The 21,898-nt window shown below is 39.0% G+C and overlaps 2 protein-coding genes across 3 annotated transcripts in view; one reads left to right on the forward strand and one right to left on the reverse strand.

The window, feature by feature from the left end:
• Positions 1-9,163, reverse strand: part of LOC101848818 (malate dehydrogenase, cytoplasmic) — an 11,515-nt gene extending 2,352 nt beyond the window's left edge. The window contains exons 1-6 of the mRNA XM_005098563.3: positions 9,067-9,163; positions 6,023-6,121; positions 4,685-4,781; positions 3,916-4,091; positions 3,236-3,358; positions 2,132-2,308 (exon numbers count right to left, since the gene is read on the reverse strand). Of these exons, the coding sequence (XP_005098620.1) occupies positions 2,132-2,308; positions 3,236-3,358; positions 3,916-4,091; positions 4,685-4,781; positions 6,023-6,121; positions 9,067-9,069 (675 nt within the window). The 5' untranslated portion in view covers positions 9,070-9,163. The remainder of the gene's footprint in view (positions 1-2,131; positions 2,309-3,235; positions 3,359-3,915; positions 4,092-4,684; positions 4,782-6,022; positions 6,122-9,066) is intronic.
• Positions 9,164-9,358: 195 nt separating this feature from the next.
• LOC101849052 (dynein regulatory complex protein 8) overlaps positions 9,359-21,898 on the forward strand; it is a 15,743-nt gene continuing 3,203 nt past the window's right edge. The window contains exons 1-6 of one of the 2 annotated variants that reach the window (XM_005098565.2): positions 9,359-9,457; positions 11,391-11,475; positions 13,225-13,297; positions 14,363-14,442; positions 14,675-14,784; positions 15,420-15,556. In XM_005098565.2, the coding sequence (XP_005098622.1) occupies positions 9,406-9,457; positions 11,391-11,475; positions 13,225-13,297; positions 14,363-14,442; positions 14,675-14,784; positions 15,420-15,535 (516 nt within the window). In that variant the 5' untranslated portion in view covers positions 9,359-9,405 and the 3' untranslated portion in view covers positions 15,536-15,556. The remainder of the gene's footprint in view (positions 9,458-11,390; positions 11,476-13,224; positions 13,298-14,362; positions 14,443-14,674; positions 14,785-15,419; positions 15,557-21,898) is intronic. The other variant, XM_005098564.2, reaches the window with a different exon arrangement.

Consider the following 21,898-nt stretch of genomic DNA (forward strand, 5'->3'; position numbering starts at 1 on the left):
AGAGAGAGAGAGAGAGAGAGAGAGAGAAAGCGGTGTGAGAGTATGGTCTGTTTAATTCAGTAAAGATTTCTGTCTGAGGACAGACAAAAATAACAGTTCCTAAAAGCCCAACTAGGAGCTTTAACTCACTGACTACTGGCCCCTTTCACAAATCACTAGCGCTGAGTACTGGCATTTTTGGGGGTATTTCAAAACACCACCACAACTCTCAGAATTACCCTATTGTAATTATTCTTTGACACAGTAAAGTAACTTTCAAACTTAATCTATTGCAAAAAATTTAAGTTCTCTAGGTCTAATACTTTAATTCTTATGATTGTTTCAAAATTGGAATGCATTTGATTTTTAGAAAAATTTCCAGATAGAATGAAATTCACAATTACAACAAAAATAAAAGTTCAAAGTGTTCTGTTTGGATTTGTATCCATGTGTGAGTGTTTGGTGAAAATATAAAAGCTGGTCTGTGCATTTATTCAGACCCATACACTGAATTACATGAGACAGATGTAGGAAACGAATTATGATTTCGTTGCGCGAACAACACCACCAGTACTAGTGCTAGATCTAGCCCTAAAACTACGACTCGGGCCGTGTTCGGGTACATATCCAGGGTCTTAACTATCAGACACATCATATCCTGAGTCACTAGAACTAGCAAAACGTACAGAAGTATCGAAAACAGCGAAATTATGTGTTTCTTGTTCATGCGACCGTTACTTCAATGCGACTGTCGGATTACTATCATTTGTATAGAAAAAACATAGCGCGAGTTCTGGTCAGGTCAACCCCAGATGAGGTGACTGTCCTTCACCTTCAATTGCTTAAAAAGTTATCACGAAACTTCTGCCAGACTCCGCACGAAACGAAACAAGAGGCAAAACTAGCACTGGAGTCCGTTCCCGTTCATGTGACGGGAGCACAAGATACGGAACAAGACCGCAAAGTCCATCCCGTCGGGGGTACGGGATCCGTACCTGCGAACTGACCGTCCGCCCCGTACCCGTGACGGGATCCGTAGTCAGTGAGTTAAGAAGAAATATCCCATTGTATCATGTATCCTTCTCTATGGCAAGTACATAGACCAAACCATGGTCTAAGAATGGAAAGCTAAGGTACTTCAACTATACATGTTCAATGGTTACAATTTACATGGACCGACCCCTACAATTCAGATATAATACTAATTTTAAAAATTCCTTCAACTTCAATAAATGAACATGACATAATGATAATCATTTAGCTTCTAAGGATTTGTCCGCGAACAAGCCCCAAAATCCTTGAGAAGTGAGACAAGCCTCTAAAAATGTCAAGCACGTATATTATATATGTTTAAAAAAAATTCATTTAAAAGAAATTTTTCATAAAATAATCTGGAACAACATAAATATATATATATATGGAAAAAAATGCAGCTTCCAATGAGCCACTTTCCGCTATGGTACAATATGGAGAAGTTATTCAGTTCTTCCATTATAGTTGTGACTATTGGGTTTTCATTCGTTACCAATCTATTTCATCAAATTAAAAAATAACCAACTCCTACACTGACTTAGAAATACAAATAATGATAGACCAAGAAATGAATTTTCACTTTGTTTTGTCAAGATTGCTTCATGGGCTGATTTTTTGTATTTTCCAAGTTTTCTTGAATTTGTTCAAGTTTCAACTTCATTGTCCCTCCATTTTGTCATTTTTACTTTAAAAATTCACATACATACTATTTCTGAGTCAATTTCAACCTTTCAAAAGCTCAAAGAAAAAAGATCAACTCTACTTTCGCTTCATAGCCTCGTCTTTAGTCTATTCTAATCAGGCATTCTTCCTGGAGCTAAAAAAAATGCATACTATGGCAGTATCATGAACATGGCAATCGAAGCACTGCTCTAGGTGTGAATCGATAAGACTCCATGCAACACCGCTCTTGGTGCCAAGCGTTTTTTTAAAAATCATCCATTCCCCCAAATAGTTTTTATCTATTAAAGACCTTAGAGAAGAAATAAAATTCCCTTCAATTTTCAGGCCACAATAAATGTTAAAAAGATGCTGACAACAATATATTATATCTACCAGTAAGCATGTGTATTGCTATCCATATATACAGTATTCCAAACCAATATCACATTTCACATACCTTGATGAACTCGTTTTTCAAGAAGTTATCATCTTGGACAGCCTCTGGCACGGTCACAACTTTTCCTTGAACTTCTGCCTTGGCATGAGCCACATCAGGGAACTGGGTGGAGGAGTGGTTGCCCCAGATGATGATGTTTGACACTTTCTCCGTAGAGACGTTGAGTTTAGCAGCAATCTGTTGACATCAGCGTATTAAAGTTTTAAGGGTCTTTCATTCACTCATTTCCACTTGATCTAATCTGTGGGCTTATGCTTTCTGTCACATTTGTTTTCAGTCTTCATATGAGTGTAACCCCCCCTATACAGACTAGACAGCATTTTAAACAATGAATTTGGAAACATCAATAATACTTACAACAAACAAAGCACAACAATTTTAGTCTTTCTCACTGAACTTTGTATTAAACATTTAGTAGTCTCGCAAAGTGTAATATTTCATTCACCAGTACTTGCTTCTCTAATTAAAAAAATAATAAATCTACTGATAACAATGTTTTTCCCTTGTTAGGTCATTTCGATAAAAAATGCTTATCTCCACTATGTCTTTCCAAATACTGCTATGTCATTTAAGTAGCTATCTATTAAAAGATTGATTCTGGCCCAAAGTATTTTAAACTTTTGCACATAACTAACATCTTAAGAGAAAGTCAAGTGCTCCACCACCACAAATGACTTACTCCATATTCTTTAACCCTATATATGAATCCTTTTGTTTTCCTTTTCTTCTTTTTTCCCCCAATACTAAACTTTCATTTTGTGACTGTCACATTTTCATCTCCACCTCTTTTGTTCTCAATTTGCTTAACACTAAGCCATCACAAGGCTCATATTATATTGCAAAAACCCTTGCCATCAAAGGCAAAGGCATTTTGGGGAACATCCAAAGAAACTGGCTGGCAAACATCGCAGATCGGCGAGATGTGACCTTTTGAGGAATTATGCTTTTAGATCATGCTAGACAATACGATTACACCCTGCTACTTATTAAGAAAGTATAAAGAATTTATAACCTTAAATGTACTAAGAGTAGATAAGTGGAATAACTGAAAAAAATCAAGAGCAAAGGTACTACAAAAACATGAATAAAAACTAAATTTCCTACCTGGGCCTGAGCTCTGTTTTGATCAAGCCTGGTCATGCATGAAAAGTTTTCTTTGGGGATGCTGGGAGCATATTTGCTAAGGATGCAAGCATTTGTGTTTGCAGGATTTCCCACAACCACTACCTGAAAACAGATTTCAAAACATTTTGCATTAGCATTAAGTTACCAGGATCAAGTGATGAAATCATATGCACATAACTTATCTGAATCTTATAAAAAATAAGAACAAGTTGTCCAGATGTAATTCAGAAGGTGAAAAATTATTTTTTTAAACCTGTACGTACAATGAAGACCCTAAACAGTTTAATAGCTAGAGATAAGAGGTTGAAAATTAACTTGAAAAATAACAAAAAATCTAGAAAAGACCATTTTTAGAATACAGGAGGTTACAAACCTATATTGGTCTATATCTATTCAAAAACAAAATGCACACACTTTTAAACTGTGCCCATAAACACTTTCGCCTAACTGCTCTTAAAAACAGAAAAACAGACAGTGGAATTTACTGATGCTCTAAAAAGGTAGCCTATAACAGAAATGACGGGAACACTGTTTATTTCAGAGTACAACAACTAACTTGAATAGATCCAATTGTGTTATCATTTCTTCAGCTGTTATGTAAATATTCCCCCGCACCCCCCAAAAAAAAAAAGTATCAGTACGTGACTGAAGCTTCTTACCTTCACAGACTTCTTGGCCAGTTTTTCCATTGCTTGTCCCTGAGCCTTGAAAATTTTTACATTGGCCTTGAGCAAGTCTTTCCTCTCCATACCCTCTTTGCGAGGCATAGCACCCACCATGAAGGCTGCATCGACATCCTTGAAAGCCACATTTGGGTCATCTGTGGCCACCAAGTCTGGAACACATAGGAATGATTACCACATTATAATGATATTTCTCGAGATGAGTTTTCAAGACAAATAACATAAAATCCATTTTTGTGCTTTTGATTATTTCTCACAACTTTTCTTCACCAGCACACACTGGCAAAAGGCAAATGAATTCAAAGCAACAGAAACAATCATTCCTTAAACAAAGCCATAAACAATAATTATTTTGTTCTAAAACTTGTCTAGTCACTTAACCTTTGATTTTGTATCCACTACTACCAATAGCATCAGAAAGATAAACATTTGAAAAAATAATTGTGAACACCTTATTCATAAAACATTTTTCATCAATTTCTCAACAAAACTTTTCATTTCAAGCTGCCCAGGCTGCTACAGTGAGATGAAGCCAGAAACCCTCACAAACTAATGAGAGTTGCCGATATATATAAATATGCTAGGTGATGCACAGAAAAATTACATCAAAAGAAAAGCCCAGTGTCCTAAACATCACTTGGAAGAATGCATTCGACCAACATTTCTTAGGAGAAGAAACAGTCTGTTATCCCCATTAAAGTAAAAGTACATTTCTGCAGGAATTTTTTTTAATAAAAAGGTATACTTTTCACAAGTGGAATGGCACAGTCCATAAGTTCCATCACAACTCCATTCAAGACCTCCATCATGGGAGTGATGTCAAGGAGCAGAAGCTCCAGAGGCTGAGGAGTACAAAAAGAAAACAAAAGTACTGTACAGAGAACATGTGCTACTTTTAAAAAATTAACTTCAGCTGAAAATCTATAAGAACTTACAAGTGTACATAAAGATGACATTTGCTTGTTTCCATAACACCCTTTTTCAAAGTTTGTGGCTCCTTGCCTCCGTTTCATTTCAAGCAAAAATATTCTACAGTAGATTTTTTCTTGTTCTGAAAGTTAAATAAAGTTCTCAACTGACTGAACCAACTTAAAAAAAACAACCGACTTCGTACAGCTGGTAAATCAGCTAAGGAAGCATTTCAAAGAATCTGTATGGTCAGTAAAGTGTTCAAAAGCATTTTTCTCACATGAGGTTCACAATGTTTAAAAAGTCCAGGGATGAGGATTTGGGAAACCACAAGGTCATAGGTTCAAAGGTTTAATGGTGTCAATGTTCTCTTCATGTAAATTTAATGTATGTAAATGTTCAATTTTGTTCTCCTTACCTTGATGGAGCAAGGAAAACTAGGCCATTTGGTATTATAATATAATAATATCGGCCTACTTCAACCTCATAAGTTTCATTAAATCATTTAAAACACAGGCAGGAATGAAGTTTCAAACCAACCAAAGCCAGCAAGATGGCAAATGTAATGAAAAAAATATGAAAAGTAGGCAGGTATGCATGCTTAAAAAGATGGAATTTGATCAGATTTCAAAATGAAATGGACTCAAAGCAGTTATTCCAATATTGTACAACTTACCACGAGCTGAGAAGGCTTGAAACATTAGTGATACTAATAACAGAATCTGAAACACATGTCATCCGAACTCTGATGGAACCTTGAAATCTCGAATTTTGTCAAAAATCATTTTTTGTGTCAAAAGATTCCTGTTACCTTGATATCAAATCTAGATTCAAACTGCAAATGCTTGAAAACACACTTTAAATATGCTAACACAATAATGAGGCATAAGAAAGCACCAGTCACGAGTCAGTGAACCTCATTTTATCTTCCTCCAAGTGGTCATTTTCTTTATCCATTTCACTTGATGTGTTGACCGACAAAGAAATTTTCACTTACGCAAAACATAGCTCACTAGCTTTCATCAATGGAAGTGGGAAGTGCAATTATATTATATAATCAAACATGCTTTAGTTTATAAAAATAATTACTAGTATCTTCACCATTTAATAAGTTAATTAGTTATTGAAATTGTAGTTAAAGATGGCAGTCTGTTCATAAGAAATTTGCACTCACTTGATCTTTGCCAAAAACATCTCCCTTTGCAACGGAGAACAGCAAAGAATAGGCAATCTGGCCAGCAGCTCCAGTGACAACAACTCTGAGTGGTTCAGCCTGTAAAGCACAATTTGATATTTTTAAGATACTTGTAATGTACAGTCAAACCTGTGTATAACGGCCACCAATTGTCAAGGAGGAAAGTGGCCATACAACTCAGGTGGCCGTCTTAGGCAGGATGGATCAAAATGAAGAAAGCAAACCATTTTCTTCTGAGGTCCAAACCATGGTTAATTTAGACTGCTGTAAAGTAAGGCAAACTCAAAAGGGTTTTAGTTCTTTTGAAAAAGGGGAGTGGGCGATGTAAGAAGGGTTTTTCGTGTTGTTGTATTGTTGGTTTGGTGTTTGTTTGGTTAGCTTTCTCTTAGTTGCAAAGGTCAAATAAACGCAAACACAGGTGCCACCACTGGGAGAACAAGTGACGCTTAGAAGTTGTCGCAAGGCGACAAGTTCACGTCAACGTCCATTTTTGCTTTGTTTTTACAGATTAGGTAAACAAAACAGTGATCAGTCACCTTACATATGATTTGTGCGTGAGTTGTGGGCTTATTGCTTTCATAAGACGGATCACACGCTTCCCTCACCAGCAGCTGAAAATTAATTGTTAGACCTACCCATTGGTCAACCTGGATAAACATTCTTTCGAGGGACAAACAAAAATGACAAAGAATTAATTTTGACGGCCCTTCCACAGCGCGAGGGCCGAGGGGTAGATACACAATTTAAGACAAAGCGTCGGGCGATGGGTGACCACGCCTGGCCTCCTAAGGCAGGTAAATTTGACAGCGGGTTGATAAAACAAGGTGGCCGCTGTCGTGTTGGACAGGTTAACGTATTATACAATTAAATTATATATAGAGAAAATACAAGGGGGGAAATGAAAGTGGCCGTTTGTATAGATGGCCATATTATACAGGTTACTGTCAAGGCAGGTTTGACTGTATTTGTAATGAAGACCTGTCAAGAAAAAAAGTAAACAACTAATTTACATTACCACATTGACACTGAACTAGTATGCTTTAATAGAAATGCATTCATGTAGCCTACAGCTATAACTAAGTAGGCCTACAGAATACAATGAACATTTAAGGAACAATATTTATTATGCACCATATTTCATTATAAAGGCCTACACAACGGAAACACAACTTCACGTTGTTGGCTGCCCTGGGCTTACATTAAAAATAAACTGTGGAGGATCCAAAATTGGAATATCAAAATTTTTTAGATTGATATTTTTTAAACTCTTTCCGGACTTAGGTTGTTTTGGTGTGTTTTTTTGGGGGGGGTCTAGACGTAATTAACTTGTGGTTCGATTTGGCTACACAGAAGATGTACAAAATAACTTCATATAAAAATAAACATCACTCAAAATGTAACATATGATATCAAATTGAATTTGAAGGAAATTGAATGAGGAATACATCCCAACATGAAATAAGGATTAATTTTGAACATAAGTATGCAATAAAAGGGTTAGAAATGGCGATGGTGATGAGAAAAATAAATTTTGACGCGAAAAATTACATTCACCAAACATGTGAAAGCAAATCAGCATAGCTAGCTATTTTATCATATACAGGCCAAGACCATAATCCATAAGTTTCTGAAAGCGCAGCTTTTTATTTGAAAACAATATTCCAATTTTTGTTTTGAGTTATGATATTTATATTGAGTCCGGTCACATCGTTTTGTTGATGCAAGACCGCAAGAATTAATTCACTCATTTTTCCCGAACCCACACTTTGACAAAGTGAAACTAGATTTAGATGTTTTTGTTTCCTAAATCGTTTTGTTTGTTTGTTTTTGTAAAGTGTTTTAAGGCGCTCGCAACTGCATAAGGTCAAATGAGCGCGTGGGACACACCTAATATTTTCAGTTGGTAGGAAATTTTGAATTTTGCCTGGGTGGCGGCCGAAACCTACTCTTCTCGATTTTAGACCACCAAGGGATCTTTAACGTGCCCAACTTGCACACGAGCCCTTCGAGATTTTTCGCCCTTGTACGAGAAGGCTAGGTGTAGATCTTTCAGGCAGAAGATCAGGGTTGTGGCTGAAAGACAGCAGTAAGCAGGAGCCAAGGAGTAGCAGTAGAAAGGCTGCAGAAAGAGTCAGGAGCCCAGAGTAGGGAGCAAAGGAGGTGAGGGGGTGGGGGGCAGAAAGTGGAAATGAAAGCAGACAACAGAACATTGCTAGAGGGCAGGAAAAGAGGTGAAAGGAGACAATAACAATTTTAGAGAAGAAAATTTTTCAGTCGCTACCCGGATTCGAACCCGGGACCTTTGAATGAGAGGCCAACACCTTAACCTCTAGGCCACAAGAGCCCCCTTTCCTAAATCCTCCAAGTTTTCAATAACAATAAAAAGTAATTACAAATGACGGATCATGTTAAAACGAAACAATACTATCACAGCTGATATATTGGCGATACGTCCGTCGTCCGCAAAGGGTGTGGACTCGCGCTGATATATCGGCGATACGTCCGGAAAGAGTTAAATATTGTGTTATTGTAATTTGGTGATGGTCATGATGTTATATTTCCCAATCCCAAACTGTAATAACAAACATTACCAGCCCTAGATTCTAGATTCTAGGTTTAGGCTCTATACAAAACAAGACACAAAAGTGTGTTAAAATTTGGCAGAGAACAAGCAATTATTAGTGTTAAATTCGACAAAACAATATCATTGTTAGAATTATACATAATAAGTCCTATTCCCTGCGCAGATCCAATACAGAAAGGTCTCTCCTTTCCAAAAATAATACTCGTTAGATCTAGACTGTCCAGATCTAATAATACTTGACAAGGATCTTTCATTCTCTGCTCTGCTGAACACAGAGACACGGCGAACGGTGGCAAGGTGGTGAGTGAAAAAAAGAGGGATCAGTGACCTCGTAAAATTATATCATCTTTATAAAGTATGCTTGGCATCTTCTTTTAAATTTCTAATGCGTTAGATAAAAAGCAATGGTAAAATATCAACTTCAGTCACAAGAACTCACCATGTTTGATAGTAACAGTGCAACCTAGCAGAAGATTTTGTCCAAGGCAACAACTCGTAAGTATCCTTGATGGGGACAAGCCGGCGAGAGGTCAAGGCAGGGTCAAGGCATCGTCACAAAAAGTCGAAACTAAATAGAAACATATGCAGACCCTTAGAATTTGATTCCACAACCCTTTCCTGTGTCAAACAGGGTAAAAAAATATTTAGATATTCTAATATTGACAATTAGTACAATGTCTACAATTCTTTAAGCTTTTATTGTAATACCAAAGATACGAAAGTGTAGCTGCATTAAGTCGTCTGAATTTCGTTAGCAACAACACTGATGTAAACAACAATGGCGAACGAAAGCGGGACAGAAGATACCAACAATAACAAAGACAATGCAGGTGAAGAAATACTGATGTTATTGCGTTTTTAATTTCCGTAATGCTATGATTCCAAGCTAAGTTCAAGTCCATTATGAAGAATGTGTAAATATGGAATGCTAAAAACCAGTTTTAACCCCTGGAGAAGGGCCTGTTTTTATGACTGACGTGCATGTGAGTCAACTTTATAATCTAGATAGAGGGACCTATGCCATAGAGTCTACATATTATGGCTATGATACAGTGAGTTTGGGCGATCCGAGTTTGGTGTGATGGCACTGATGGTCATATCAGAAACTCATATTATATTTCCTGTGGCAATGCGTACGGCCCTCCCATACGATATATAGCCTCATAGCTATGCGTACGGCCCCCCTCCCGTACACATAGCCTCGTGGCTATGCGTACAGCCCTCATGCGTACGGCCCTCCCTTTGTACGGCCCTTAGATTTTGAGAAGTATGCTCACGGCCTTGAAAATCGCTCAGCTGGACCGCGTCACTTTTATCGATTGATATCTTGGCCAAGACAAAGATCGTGTATAACAAGATAGTTCACCCCTCTAAAATTCAGCCAATTAAAAAAGTGTCCTCAACATTCTGTGGCACCCTCTTTAAAAAAGTATGGACTTTGCGATCTGAGTTACCCTACTTGTGTGAAAATATATAATAAAAGTGGAACTAACAAGCTGTGCTATTCCTATTCTTCTTTTGTGGTGAAACGAAAGAGAGCTTCAAAACAAAGACTGCAGCGTCATATCTGAACCAATGTGCGGACTTCCGCGAACACCTTTTTGGCTGAAGGAACTATTTTGTTATGTTGTACGTTCTTTGGCCAACTGACGCTCTACGAGGTGAAGATAACTTGCAAAGTCATTGGTCACTATTTATAACTTTGACCTGTAATTTACGTCATTTTCCATATAAGGAATGCTGAAATTTTCCATTGAAAAAAGGTCAGTGTCTATGCCCTTTATAGCTGTGCACTTCCCAATGGAAGTAGGTCATCCCTATAATAGGGCCTGTGCGCTTCCAGGGTAGCCCGGCTCACGCCATTTATAAAGGGCGGGCGTGCTAGCTTCCAGGGTTTAAGTTTGCCCACTTGTAGTGTCTGGTTTGATAGTTTATATGTGCCACCTACAAAGCCTAGCTTATTATGTGAAGTGGAGGGCCACATAGCCTCAATGCTATGCGTATGGGAGGGCCGTATGCATAGCCACTTCGTATTATATTATGTAGACCTATTGTATAATGAATTGAAGAGTAGAAGAGTACTGTTTGAGTTTCTTCTTATCATCTTTGATGAGTGCGCTGATTAAGTTACTTTAGGCCTAACTTTAACTAAAAATTTGTCAGACTGAGAGTCAAATAAAACAGTTAATGTCTGTGTCAAATAACAATAATGATATTGAGTATAATTGAGGCAACCATTGGTTGGGGAAGAAGAAAAGGGAACAAGAGAATTAATAAATGAAAGAGGAAAATGATAAACTGAAGAATTATATATCTAAATGGGATGATTTAGATGGGAAAATAGAGAAAATGATAATATATGCTCCTGTATTATGTTCTGGTTTGATTTCAGACTGTTAGACATATTATGTATGAAATTGCTCTGAAAACTAGTGTGGCTTTTAATACGCCTATAGATCTACGACATGATAAATTAGCTTTATAAGTATTATCAAGTTAAAAGAAGTTTTTGGTTTTGCTAATCATTTTAATGGCCCTCGAAATTAGGATATATCATTTTCAGTACTTGTGCTTACCCATACTAAATTTGCGGTATATGCCTAATTGTGAAGAGATACGACATAATTGAAACTTATCTTCAGTAAGTGTACTGTCCTCTGTTTGAATTTGTTTTAATCAGTGTCTATTCAATTTTTCATATTCATGGAATTACTATGAGATTTATTCTAGTCGTAATACTTATGTACTTACAATCTGATTCAGATTCACTGCTTGCTGATATCCAAAAGAAAATCACGGATGCCTTTGATATCTTTGACCATGAGTCTAACAAAACAGTGGATGTCAGGTATGTGTTTATTGAGACTTACAAAATGATTGAGGGAAAGGGGGGGGGCTGATGTTTCTCACTCTCTCTGGAATACTTCCTCTCATCCTGGTGTCCCTTGAGCTAACCAGGTGCTCTGCCTTCTAAATAAATCTACTTATTAGACTTCAACATTAACAATAACAACAAACTTGAAGTGCCTGGACATTTACAGGGTAATACAGAGTAGGCTACAACTGTTTGTTTGCTTATTAACTTTTTAAAAGAGTTTCTTTGAATACCCCACCCCCCATGTTCTATTCTTTGACATTTATATAATCTATATTTTTTGCAAAACTGTAAAACCCTAATCAAAATTAAACTAAATCACTCTGTGATCAGAAAAAAAAAAAAAACAGAGCCGAGAATTTCCCATGAAGAAATTCACTCAACCATCTTACCAGCCATTTTTCTTTCAATGGATTAATCATCACAGTTCTTAGCCATTCATATGTCTGTTGATTAGAGTGATATAGAAAGTTAAAAATTGTCAGAAAATATTTCATCATGCTTATGAACCTTTCTGGTATCAGTCCCCTCTTGCTCATTGCTGGAATAACATTTGTAACAAACTTGAAATAAAATGCTGAGGTTTGAGGATGAGGAATTCTACTGTCACTACGCAGCCAGATACAGTTTACTAGTGTGATCAGTGGCGGTGGGTAGTGAATGGCTCACGGGCTTGAGCCCATCTCCCCACCCCCCAACTCTATCCCAAAGCAAATGAAGATAACTAAATAAGCCATGGATACCGTTGTGGCCGCACGCAATGAACACAGAGTGATCAACTCGGCAGCTTGCTCATTTATCCAGTCATTGTTGTCACCACTTACAACTATAGTAACCTAACAGCCAATCAAATGTCTTTATAGGGCTCAGCAAGGAACGAGCCTGTTCCCATGGCCCCTCCTTAATGAAACCCCTCTTGTAAAAAGGTAGACGACTTGGAAAAAAATAACACTGCACGGATAGGGCTCGCGCTCTCCAAGCCCTGACAATGGGGTGAAAGTTTACGTCACACTTTCCTCCATCCAGTGTCTCAGTTACCTTACCACCCTTTGGACCTTTTTTTAGGTGCGCTCTACTTTTTCGACTATGCCATCTAATCCAGCTCATAGACGGTAAATGTTTGGAGTGTTGTGTATGCATGTTTTTGTGTGTGCCGCTGAGGTTTAACAGTTATTAATTACATCAAACCACTTTTGAGCCAACTTTTTCATCAGATGAAAATTAATTAGAGAAATTTGAAGGGGAAACGGCTTCGTCCCCACCATCCAGAAGAACTCAACGTAGAACAAAGAGATGGAAGGCAAAGGTGACTTTTCTCGTTTGAATGGTTCTCAAAATGCTGTGGCTCGCTGTGGGTATAAAAAAATCACCACTGTTTTGTTCTTATTGCTTGTTATTTGGTGGTAAAGAAGTGGAGGCAACCTTAACTCCACCCAAATTTTGGTCCACCCACTGCCACTGAGCATGATACCGTATGCACCACTGTCGAAGAGAATTTCTTTGTATTTTGTAGGGAGTTGAAACCTCTTTCAGGGGTTGCAAGGTAGCTTTCATAAATTGATAGAGCTGGAAATAAACTATCTCGTCCTGAAAGAAAATTTACATGAGATGTGGACCTTGTGTTTACATATCTATATATATGAATGACTCTGATATTCTCTTTTTCATCGCTACTTGGAAGAACCTTTTTAAAAATTGTGGTACTGTTCATACCTGTTACAGGGAAGTGGGAACTATTATCCGATCCCTGAATTGCTGTCCCAGTGAGGCAGAGCTTCATGACATGCTTGCGGAGGTAAGTCTGAATTTTTCTCTGCAGCGTCTTGGCTTTGCATTAATTTTTTATGAGCACTATTGAATCAAATTTTTAAAGTACAAACACTTCTAACACAACCTTTTTATATGTATGCTTCAGAGCTTGACCATGTGATTTACTTAATGTAAAGGGCTCCATCAGTTTTGAGTCTTCGGGATCTTGCCCGCTTGATTGGATCAATCTCACACCAAAAAGAACCTGTTTGATCCTTTGCCCATATGATTTTGATGAAGGCAAAAGCATTTAGCCTTTCTAAATTATGTCCAGTGTGTTGTAAAGCCTTGCTGGGGAGTTCTGTTTATTATTTTTCAGGAGAATTATATAAACAAGTGGTCTCACAAAACCCACATTGTAATTTTGCAACTTGGAGAATTACATTTCTGTATTTCGACTGCTCAATGTAAGATTCGGTCATGTGTCACTTTTCAAAATGGGCAATGGTAGTCTTACACTAAGCACTCAGTTTGTTTCCTCTTTTTTTTAACCTGGCATATTTCAGCATACAATATACAGACTACTGAGTGTGTTTCTCGTGCCATTCAAAAATTTACTTTTTCTTGTTTCTTGTTTCCATTTCAAAACTTGTGTGCAAGTATGGGAGGAAAGAACAACCTCATACAGATCCCTCTAGCTCTTAGAATTGTTTTGGGGAGATGAAAGAAGAGATGATTAATGCTTTCTCTGTATGACAGACTACTATTTCCATCTATCCATGGCATAACCTGATGCCGTTGCTTATTTTTGTGTTCTAAAGAGTAGTACTGAAAACAAAGGTGAAAAAGTCACAGGTTCTGAAGAACTTGCAAATATTTAGATTTCTCGATGTATCCGGTTTGTTAATCCCAAATTTCACTCGTGGGCTATTGAAAAGACATCTTTATTCAAAATTACACTTAGTTAATAGGAATCCTTTATGACTTTACCAATGCTTTTTGTTGCTTGTCTAAGGGAAATATAAGCAGGCCTTTTCATTTGTTGCAGTTTTTTGTAAGTCTGTGTTTTATCATTTATTCTGTGATATTACACGGTTTTTGTTTCTGACAGATTGAAGAGGAGGAACCAACAGGGTATATACGATTTGAAAAGTTTCTTCCTATGATGACCAAAGTGTTAATGGAACGAAGGTATGATGGGCCTTAATTTTTTATTTATTTCAGTTATCAACTCAGTACATGTATTATTTTCATTGATTCTGTGTCAACCTCCTCTTATCTTCACTATCATTTTTTAAAATAGTAATTTGAACTCAGTGATTAGATCATGAAAGAGTGTTTTTTCGTCAACTTTTTTACCTTATTGATCATCCTTTAAAAGTTTGGTACTGTTTTCAACATCAATATTGTATTTATGCCACAGGTATAAACCTTCACCTGAGGATCAGATTCTAAAAGCCTTTCAAGTCTTGGATACGGATATGAAAGGCTATCTCACAGTGGAGGAGCTTACAAAGTACATGACTGAAGAAGGTTTGGATTATTTTTTTTACCAACCTTTTCACATTTCCCAATTTCCCAAATTGTTCCTTCATTCAGTCTCATTGTTTAAGGTGAGGTACTGCAAAGATCTATCTGCAATGCAGTAAACATAGAATTTTAAGTGTGACCATGGTGCAAATTTCAGACTTCTTTTTTTCCACTGTTCGAGACTGTTCACTTGCAGCCATATTCTTTGAGAACCTCACTTTATAAGACAAGATCTATTTCGTTCCTGTTTTTTTCTTAAGGTTGGTTTCACATGCATTTAAATGTTTAGATTTCATTAAATGTTAAACATCTTTGATGTGATATTATGATCTGTTGTCATGTGGCTTTCTTGACAGGAGTATGGTAAGAAGTTTCAACTTGTAGCTGGTTTTCAGCTAAACTTTGGTTAAATCTAATTTTGTTGTTGTTGTTGTTTCATGTTAACATTTGATTACTGTTTATAAATTTGTTGACATTTCATGTATTTAAATTGTTACTGAAATTCATGTTACTTTTCAAAACTATCTTTTATACAATTATAATCTTCTGGAACCTCTCAGGTGTCAAACTTAGAGATATTTTAATAACAGCATGCATTTAATAACTAGGATGTACAAATTTTATCTATGTACTTTTAGGAGAACCGTTCGCACAAGATGAAATGGAAGAAATGATTTCAGCAGCTGTGGATCCAGAGAAGAAAACAGTTTTATATAAAGATTATGCATCTGTTATGGCAGTGGAGGAGACGTGAGACAAGTGTGACAATTTTATGGTATTGGAAACATTTACATTGTTTATCATTATATCAAATGAAGTGTTGTCATTTAAAATTACCCGCAAATGCACTTTTATGTACTTGTGCTGCACAAGAAACAATACAATCTTAAACTCTAATACTTACGTTAAAACTGACTCTTAAAACGACAGTGTTTAATAAACATGCCATCATCAAGCTCTCCAAATTAACTATCAAACAATAAATGTGAGGCAGCGTGGTGAAATCTGGCGCTCGTCAAAATAACGAAATCGGAGAAACAGGCATTTTTCTGGCAGTTTGGAAATTTTTTTTCAAATTTTTATATTTTGGCTTTACCTCTTTTAGGTCCATACTAAAACACCTTTCCATGTGAATTTTACTGAAAATCATTGATTAAAAGCACAAAATATATCATTTTTCTGTTTTCAAAGACTCTTTAGCCATTCTATCTTGCCCTTTTTAACTCCCAGTGGAGCATAGGCAACATTTCTCCAGCTGAAGCCTGTCCTCCGCATCCTATTCTAGTTGTTTCCATGATGTACCTGCCTTTTCCATTTCTGCTTGTACCGCTCGCCTCCATGTCATTTTTGGTCTTCCTTTCATACGTTTTCCTTGTGGATTCCACGTCAAAGCCTTTCTGATGATGCTTGTCAGGGGTCTCCTCAGGGTGTGCCCAATCCATTTCCATTTGTTCACCTGTATGTCTTCCTTTACTGGCCTTTAGCTTGTTATTTCCCCCAGTTCAGCATTTGTGACTCAATCGTACCACTTGATCCCCGCTATCCTTCTTAGACATCCATTTATGAAGCTTTGCAGTTTCCTTGCTTCTGATGCTGTAAGCCTCCATGTCTCTGATCCGTACAGTAGAACAGTCTTCACGTTTGTTTTGAATATCCTCAGCTTGGTGTTCAATCCCAGTTCCTTAGACATCCATATGTTCCTGAGGATGATGAATGCTGCTCTTGCCTTTTTGATTCTGGTCTTTATGTTTTTGTCTGTTCCCCCTGCCTTGTTGATGACACTTCCCAGGTAGGTGAAGGATTCAACATCCGCCTATGGTGCCCCTTGCACTGTGATAGGAACATCGACTGCATTCTTTCGAAGAACTTTCATTTTATCCGTGTGAATATGGAGTCCAACACTACAGGAGAAGGTCCTGAGGCGATCTGTCTTCTGTTGCTTCTGGGCTCGACTGTGAGAAAGAAGTGCCAAGTTGTCGGCAAAGTCCAAGTCTTCCAACTGACTGGAAAGAGTCCACTGAATGCCACCGCGCTATCCCGATGTTGTCTGTCTCATTATCCAACCCGCTGCTAATAAAAAGAGAAAAGGTGATAGCAGGCATCCCTGTCTAACTCCTGTTTTCACTTCAAACGAGTCTGTCCGCTGCCCTCAAAGTAAGACACTGCAGCTCATTCCCTTTTTACATCTTCCTGATCAATCTCACGAACTTATCTGGTATTCCATAGGGCGTATGAGCTTCTATATTGAGTCCCTATCTAGGCTGTCAAAAGCTTTCTCGTAGTCAATAAGTTAATGCACTGGGAAGAGTTCTACTCTGTGGACTGCTCCACTATTATCCTCAAAGTTGCAATCTGATCTGTACATGATCTCTTTTTACGAAATCCTGCCTTCTCCTCTCTTAGTTTTACATCCACGGCTTCCTTCAATCTTTCCAGTATGGTACAACTTAAAATCTTCCCAGGAATGGATAGGAGCATGATTCCTCTGTAGTTTTTACACTCATGCAGATCGCCTTTCTTGGGTAGTTTCACAAGCAGTCCCTCTCTCAAATCCTGTGGAAATTCTTCGCCTTCCCATATCTTGCCAATAATTCCATGAAGAATCCCTGCCGCAGTGTCGATATCCGCCTTGAAAACTTCTGGGGGAATTCCATCTGGGCCGGCTGCCTTGCCTGCTTTCTGGTGTCTGATCGCCTCCTTGATCCCCACTAAACTGGGCTTTTTTTCTCTCCAGATCAATCTCTGCTAGTGGAATGTCAAACTCTTTGAAATGCTCCTTCCAGCGTTCTTTCTGTTCGTCTGGATTTGTGAGAAGCTTTCCCTCTTTATCCTTAACTGTCATATCTGTGTTCCTGTTTCTGCCTGCAAGTTTCCTGGTGGTTTGATACAGTCTTTTCATGTTTCCTGCCCCTGCTGCTTCCTCTGCCTCGCCCGCCAGGTCATCTATATAGTTTCTTTTGTCTGTCTGTATGTTGACTTTCACATCATTCATAGCTTTGTGTATTCTTCTTGGGCCTTTGCTTTGGCTGCTCTTGTTTTGCTCCTGTTTACTTGATCCTTTTTTTTTCTGTCCTCTATCTACCACAGAGTTGTAGCTGATATCCATGGCTTGTGCTCACATTTCCATTTTCCCAGTACCTCTAGACACACAGTGGTCCAGCCTTCTTTTATTGCCTCCCATGTTTCTTCCACACTGCTATCCTTACCTAGTGTTTCCAACCCTTGGAGCCTGTTCTTAACTGCTACAGTAAACTCCTCTCTTGACGATGGCTCTCTCAGAAATTCCACATTGTACCAGCACCTATGATTGAAAATCCCCTGTCTTTGCTTTAGTTGTAGTCGGATTGTTGCAATGAGCAGGTCTGCATCCCTGTAAACTCTAACAGCCCTTACTGATCTCCTGAAGTTCTTGTTGACACAATATGTCCCTGCCGGTCAATATCAGTCATATGAAGGAAATTTCAAAATTTAGTTAACATAATTTCCAAAAACTATCACCAGTTCTGTACATCAGTGCGGATGGGTTACAGCTGCTCACAGAGAAGAAGCAGATACTGGAAAGATGGGCCGAACACTTCAACATCGTTCTCAACCGTCCTGCTGCAATAAATGATGAGGCCATCACCCGCCTGCCCCAAGTGGCTATCAACAAAGACCTTGACACCCTCCCCACGGAAGAAGAAGTCAGAGAGGCTACAAAACAAATCTCCTACGGCAAAGCCCCAGGACCCGACGAAATCCCTGCCGAAGTGTACAAAGCAGGAGGCCCGAATATGTTTAAAAAGCTGACTGAACTATTCCAGGTCATGTGGAACGAGGGAAAGCTCCCACAACAATTTAAAGATGCCAACATAATCCACATCTATAAGAGGAAGGGCAACCGGCAGAATTGTGATAATCACTGGGGAATTTCACTCCTGTCTATAGCCGGCAAGATTCTGGCCCGCGTCCTACTGAACCGCCTCCTCCATCATCTGGAACAGGGACTCCTCCCAGAAACTCAGTGCGGCTTCCGGGCCAAAAGAGGAACTACAGACATGATCTTCGCCGCCCGCCAACTCCAGGAAAAATGCCAGGAGCAACACTGCGACTTACTCGTGACCTTTGTGGATTTAACGAAGGCCTTCGACACTGTCAGCAGAGAAGGATTGTGGCGGATCATGGAGAAGTATGGATGTCCAAGTAAATTCATCACCATTGTCAGACAGCTTCACGATGGTATGATGGTGAAGGTGTTAGGGGATGGAGACGAGTCAGACACCTTCCCTGTGACCAACGGCGTTAAACAAGGGTGCGTCCTTGCCCCAACTCTTTTCAGCATGGTATTCTCCGCCATGCTAACAGATGCCTTCCACAGCAGTGAAGATGGCATCCGGATCAGGTACAGAACCGACGGCAGGCTGTTCAACATCAGGCGCTTCCAGGCTGCTACCAAGGTGAAAGAAACAGTCATCAGGGAACTTCTCTTCGCCGATGACTGTGCACTCAACGCTAGCACAGAAGAGTGTATGCAAAACGAAATTAACTGTTTCACCTTAGCCTGTGACAACTTCGGCCTCACCATCAACACCAAGAAAACCGAAGTCTTGTACCAACCAGCCCCTGGTCAACCATACACAGTGCCACACATCATGGTGAAGGGACAGAAACTCCAGGCAGCTGACCACTTTACATACCTAGGCAGCACACTTTCACGAGCCGTTCATATAGATGCTGAAATAAACACCAGAGTTGCCAAGGGCTTCGCAAGAATGTCTGGGAGTGCAGAGGACTCAGCCTCTCCACAAAACTGAAGGTCTACCGGGCAGTGGTTCTTACTATTCTTATTTACGCCAGCGAGACCTGGACTGTCTACAGCAGACACGCCAAGCAGCTCAACTGGTTCCACCTGAGCTGTCTTCGTAAAATCCTCCGCATCCGATGGCAGGACAAAGCCCCAGACACTGCTGTTTTAGAGCGAGCCGGAACACCCTGCATCTATACCATCCTCCACAAAACGTGAGCCAGATGGGCCGGCCACGTGATCAGAATGGCGGACAGCAGGTTGCCCAAACAGCTGATGTATGGAGAGCTGCTTCATGGCAAGCGCTCAGTTGGGGGGCAGAAAAAACGTTTCAAGGACTGCCTCAAAGTCTCCCTCAAGGAACTTGGAATCCTGAACGACTCGTGGGAAACGCTGGCCCAAGATCGTCCAACGTGGCGCTGCAAGCTAATGAAGGGAGCCAAAGCAGCAGAGGCCAAGCGAATCGCCGAGGCTAAACAAAAACGCAACGTGCGCAAGTCCAGAGCTGCCTCCACCACAAGTCCAACAGCAGACTACCCGTGCCCACAATGTGGGCGAACCTTTCGAGCCCGGATAGGACTAATCAGCCATCTCCGGACTCACAGTAACCATCAACAGACCAATTTGTGAAGTCATGGTCATCTTCAAATGCGAAGGACGAACAAACAAAAAAAAACAATTTGGAAAATATGAAACTTTTAAGTATGCAAGGTGCGGAAACACGAAAAGGAGAAAACGGGCTCCGAAGTTGAGTGACATGTTTCCATTGCAACAGGGGTCTTATAATTGAGATAAATGGATATTTATTTCATTCAAAGCAAGGCAAATAAATCAGCTTTTAGATGATACCAATAGCTCTACATGCCCAAAATTGACGAGCGCCTGATTCCACTGCGTTGTGACACAAATAGCTCCACTGCGTTGTGACACAAATAGCAAAGCTCTGATTATTGTGATAGCATGCTTATTGTCAGAAACTGTGACAGACATGCTTTTTTTTAGGGCAGCGGTCAATAATGTTCAATTTTGTCATGTTGGATGTTTTTAGCGACACTCCTCTTCTATGCTATGTCAGTACCAGTCACCATCTCATGAAAGGAGTGATAGGAGGCTACCCATCATTTCTTCTTCTCTGCAATACCTTGCATATTTTTCTTATTATTTATCCTGTCTATCAAAAGAATAAGACTTCAAAATGTTACTAATATGAAGCTAATATTTTATAGAGTAAGACGACAATATCATGGCCGAGCCTTGTGCCAACAGAAAGATCATGTATGCAGTCCAGTATCTATAGTGAAATGACGTGACTGCCCACTCCATCTATGTTTGGATTTAAACAAAACTATTTCTTTTTTTAAAATGTTTTAGAAAGAGTTTGATGGCACTTGCAACTCAGTAAAGTCACTTAAGTGCAAAAAATTAAAGGTGCAAGCAGAGAGTAACAAACACAAAAAAGAAAGAGGAAAGAAAAAGGATGTTTATTAGGAAAAAAGGAGCAAACCACACCAGGGCACCTGCCAACCACCCACTCACAATCTAGGTTTATTTCTGTATTACCAGCTGGGCAAGTGAACAATTCTTCGTCATAACAGAGGAATGATATTTCATGTATTTACGTATTACATTGGAACGTATCTACTTGTAAGGTTTGTTTTTCACATATTAGTGTACTGTTTCGCTTGGGACACCCTGTATTTTCTTCATAGCTAAAGAATATTATGAACATGCTGATGCTCTAACTCTAACAAAATTGGATCTATCTGTATTGTGTATCTTCTTGATCATCGTTGATGCTTTTCCTTCTTCTTCTTCTTCTTCTTCTTCTTCTTCTTCTTCTTCTTCTTCTTCTTCTTCTTCTTCTTCTTCTCCTGCTCCTCCTCTTCTTTTTCTTCTTCTTCTTCTTATCCTCCTCCACCTAGTCTCCGTTATCTTCTTCCTTTTCCTCCCACAATTCTCCTCCTCTTTAACTTTTAACCTCCCTCGTCTACTGCTCCAACATCTAAGTCGCTATAGATCAGAGAGTTTGGGTTTTGCATTTCTGTCCGGGGTTACCATGAAGCTCTGCGTCATCGGCCAACATCGTTCTTCCTTCAACATTCAACTGCCATATATGGGTATCATGAACATTTATGTAATAGTGCGTGTCTTGACCGTTCATACAATAACCTGTTTAAATATATACTCTGCGAAATAAATGTAAGCTATCTTTTACACCATAGCAGGCTCCTCTCTCTCTCTCTCTCTCTCTCTCTCTCTGTCTCTGTCTCTCTCTCTCTCTCTGTCTCTCTCTCTCTCCGTCTCTATGCGTGTGTGTGTGTGTGTGTGTGTGTG

This window comes from Aplysia californica, unplaced genomic scaffold (genome assembly GCF_000002075.1).
Source record: "Aplysia californica isolate F4 #8 unplaced genomic scaffold, AplCal3.0 scaffold00186, whole genome shotgun sequence".
Lineage (NCBI taxonomy): Eukaryota > Metazoa > Mollusca > Gastropoda > Aplysiida > Aplysiidae > Aplysia > Aplysia californica.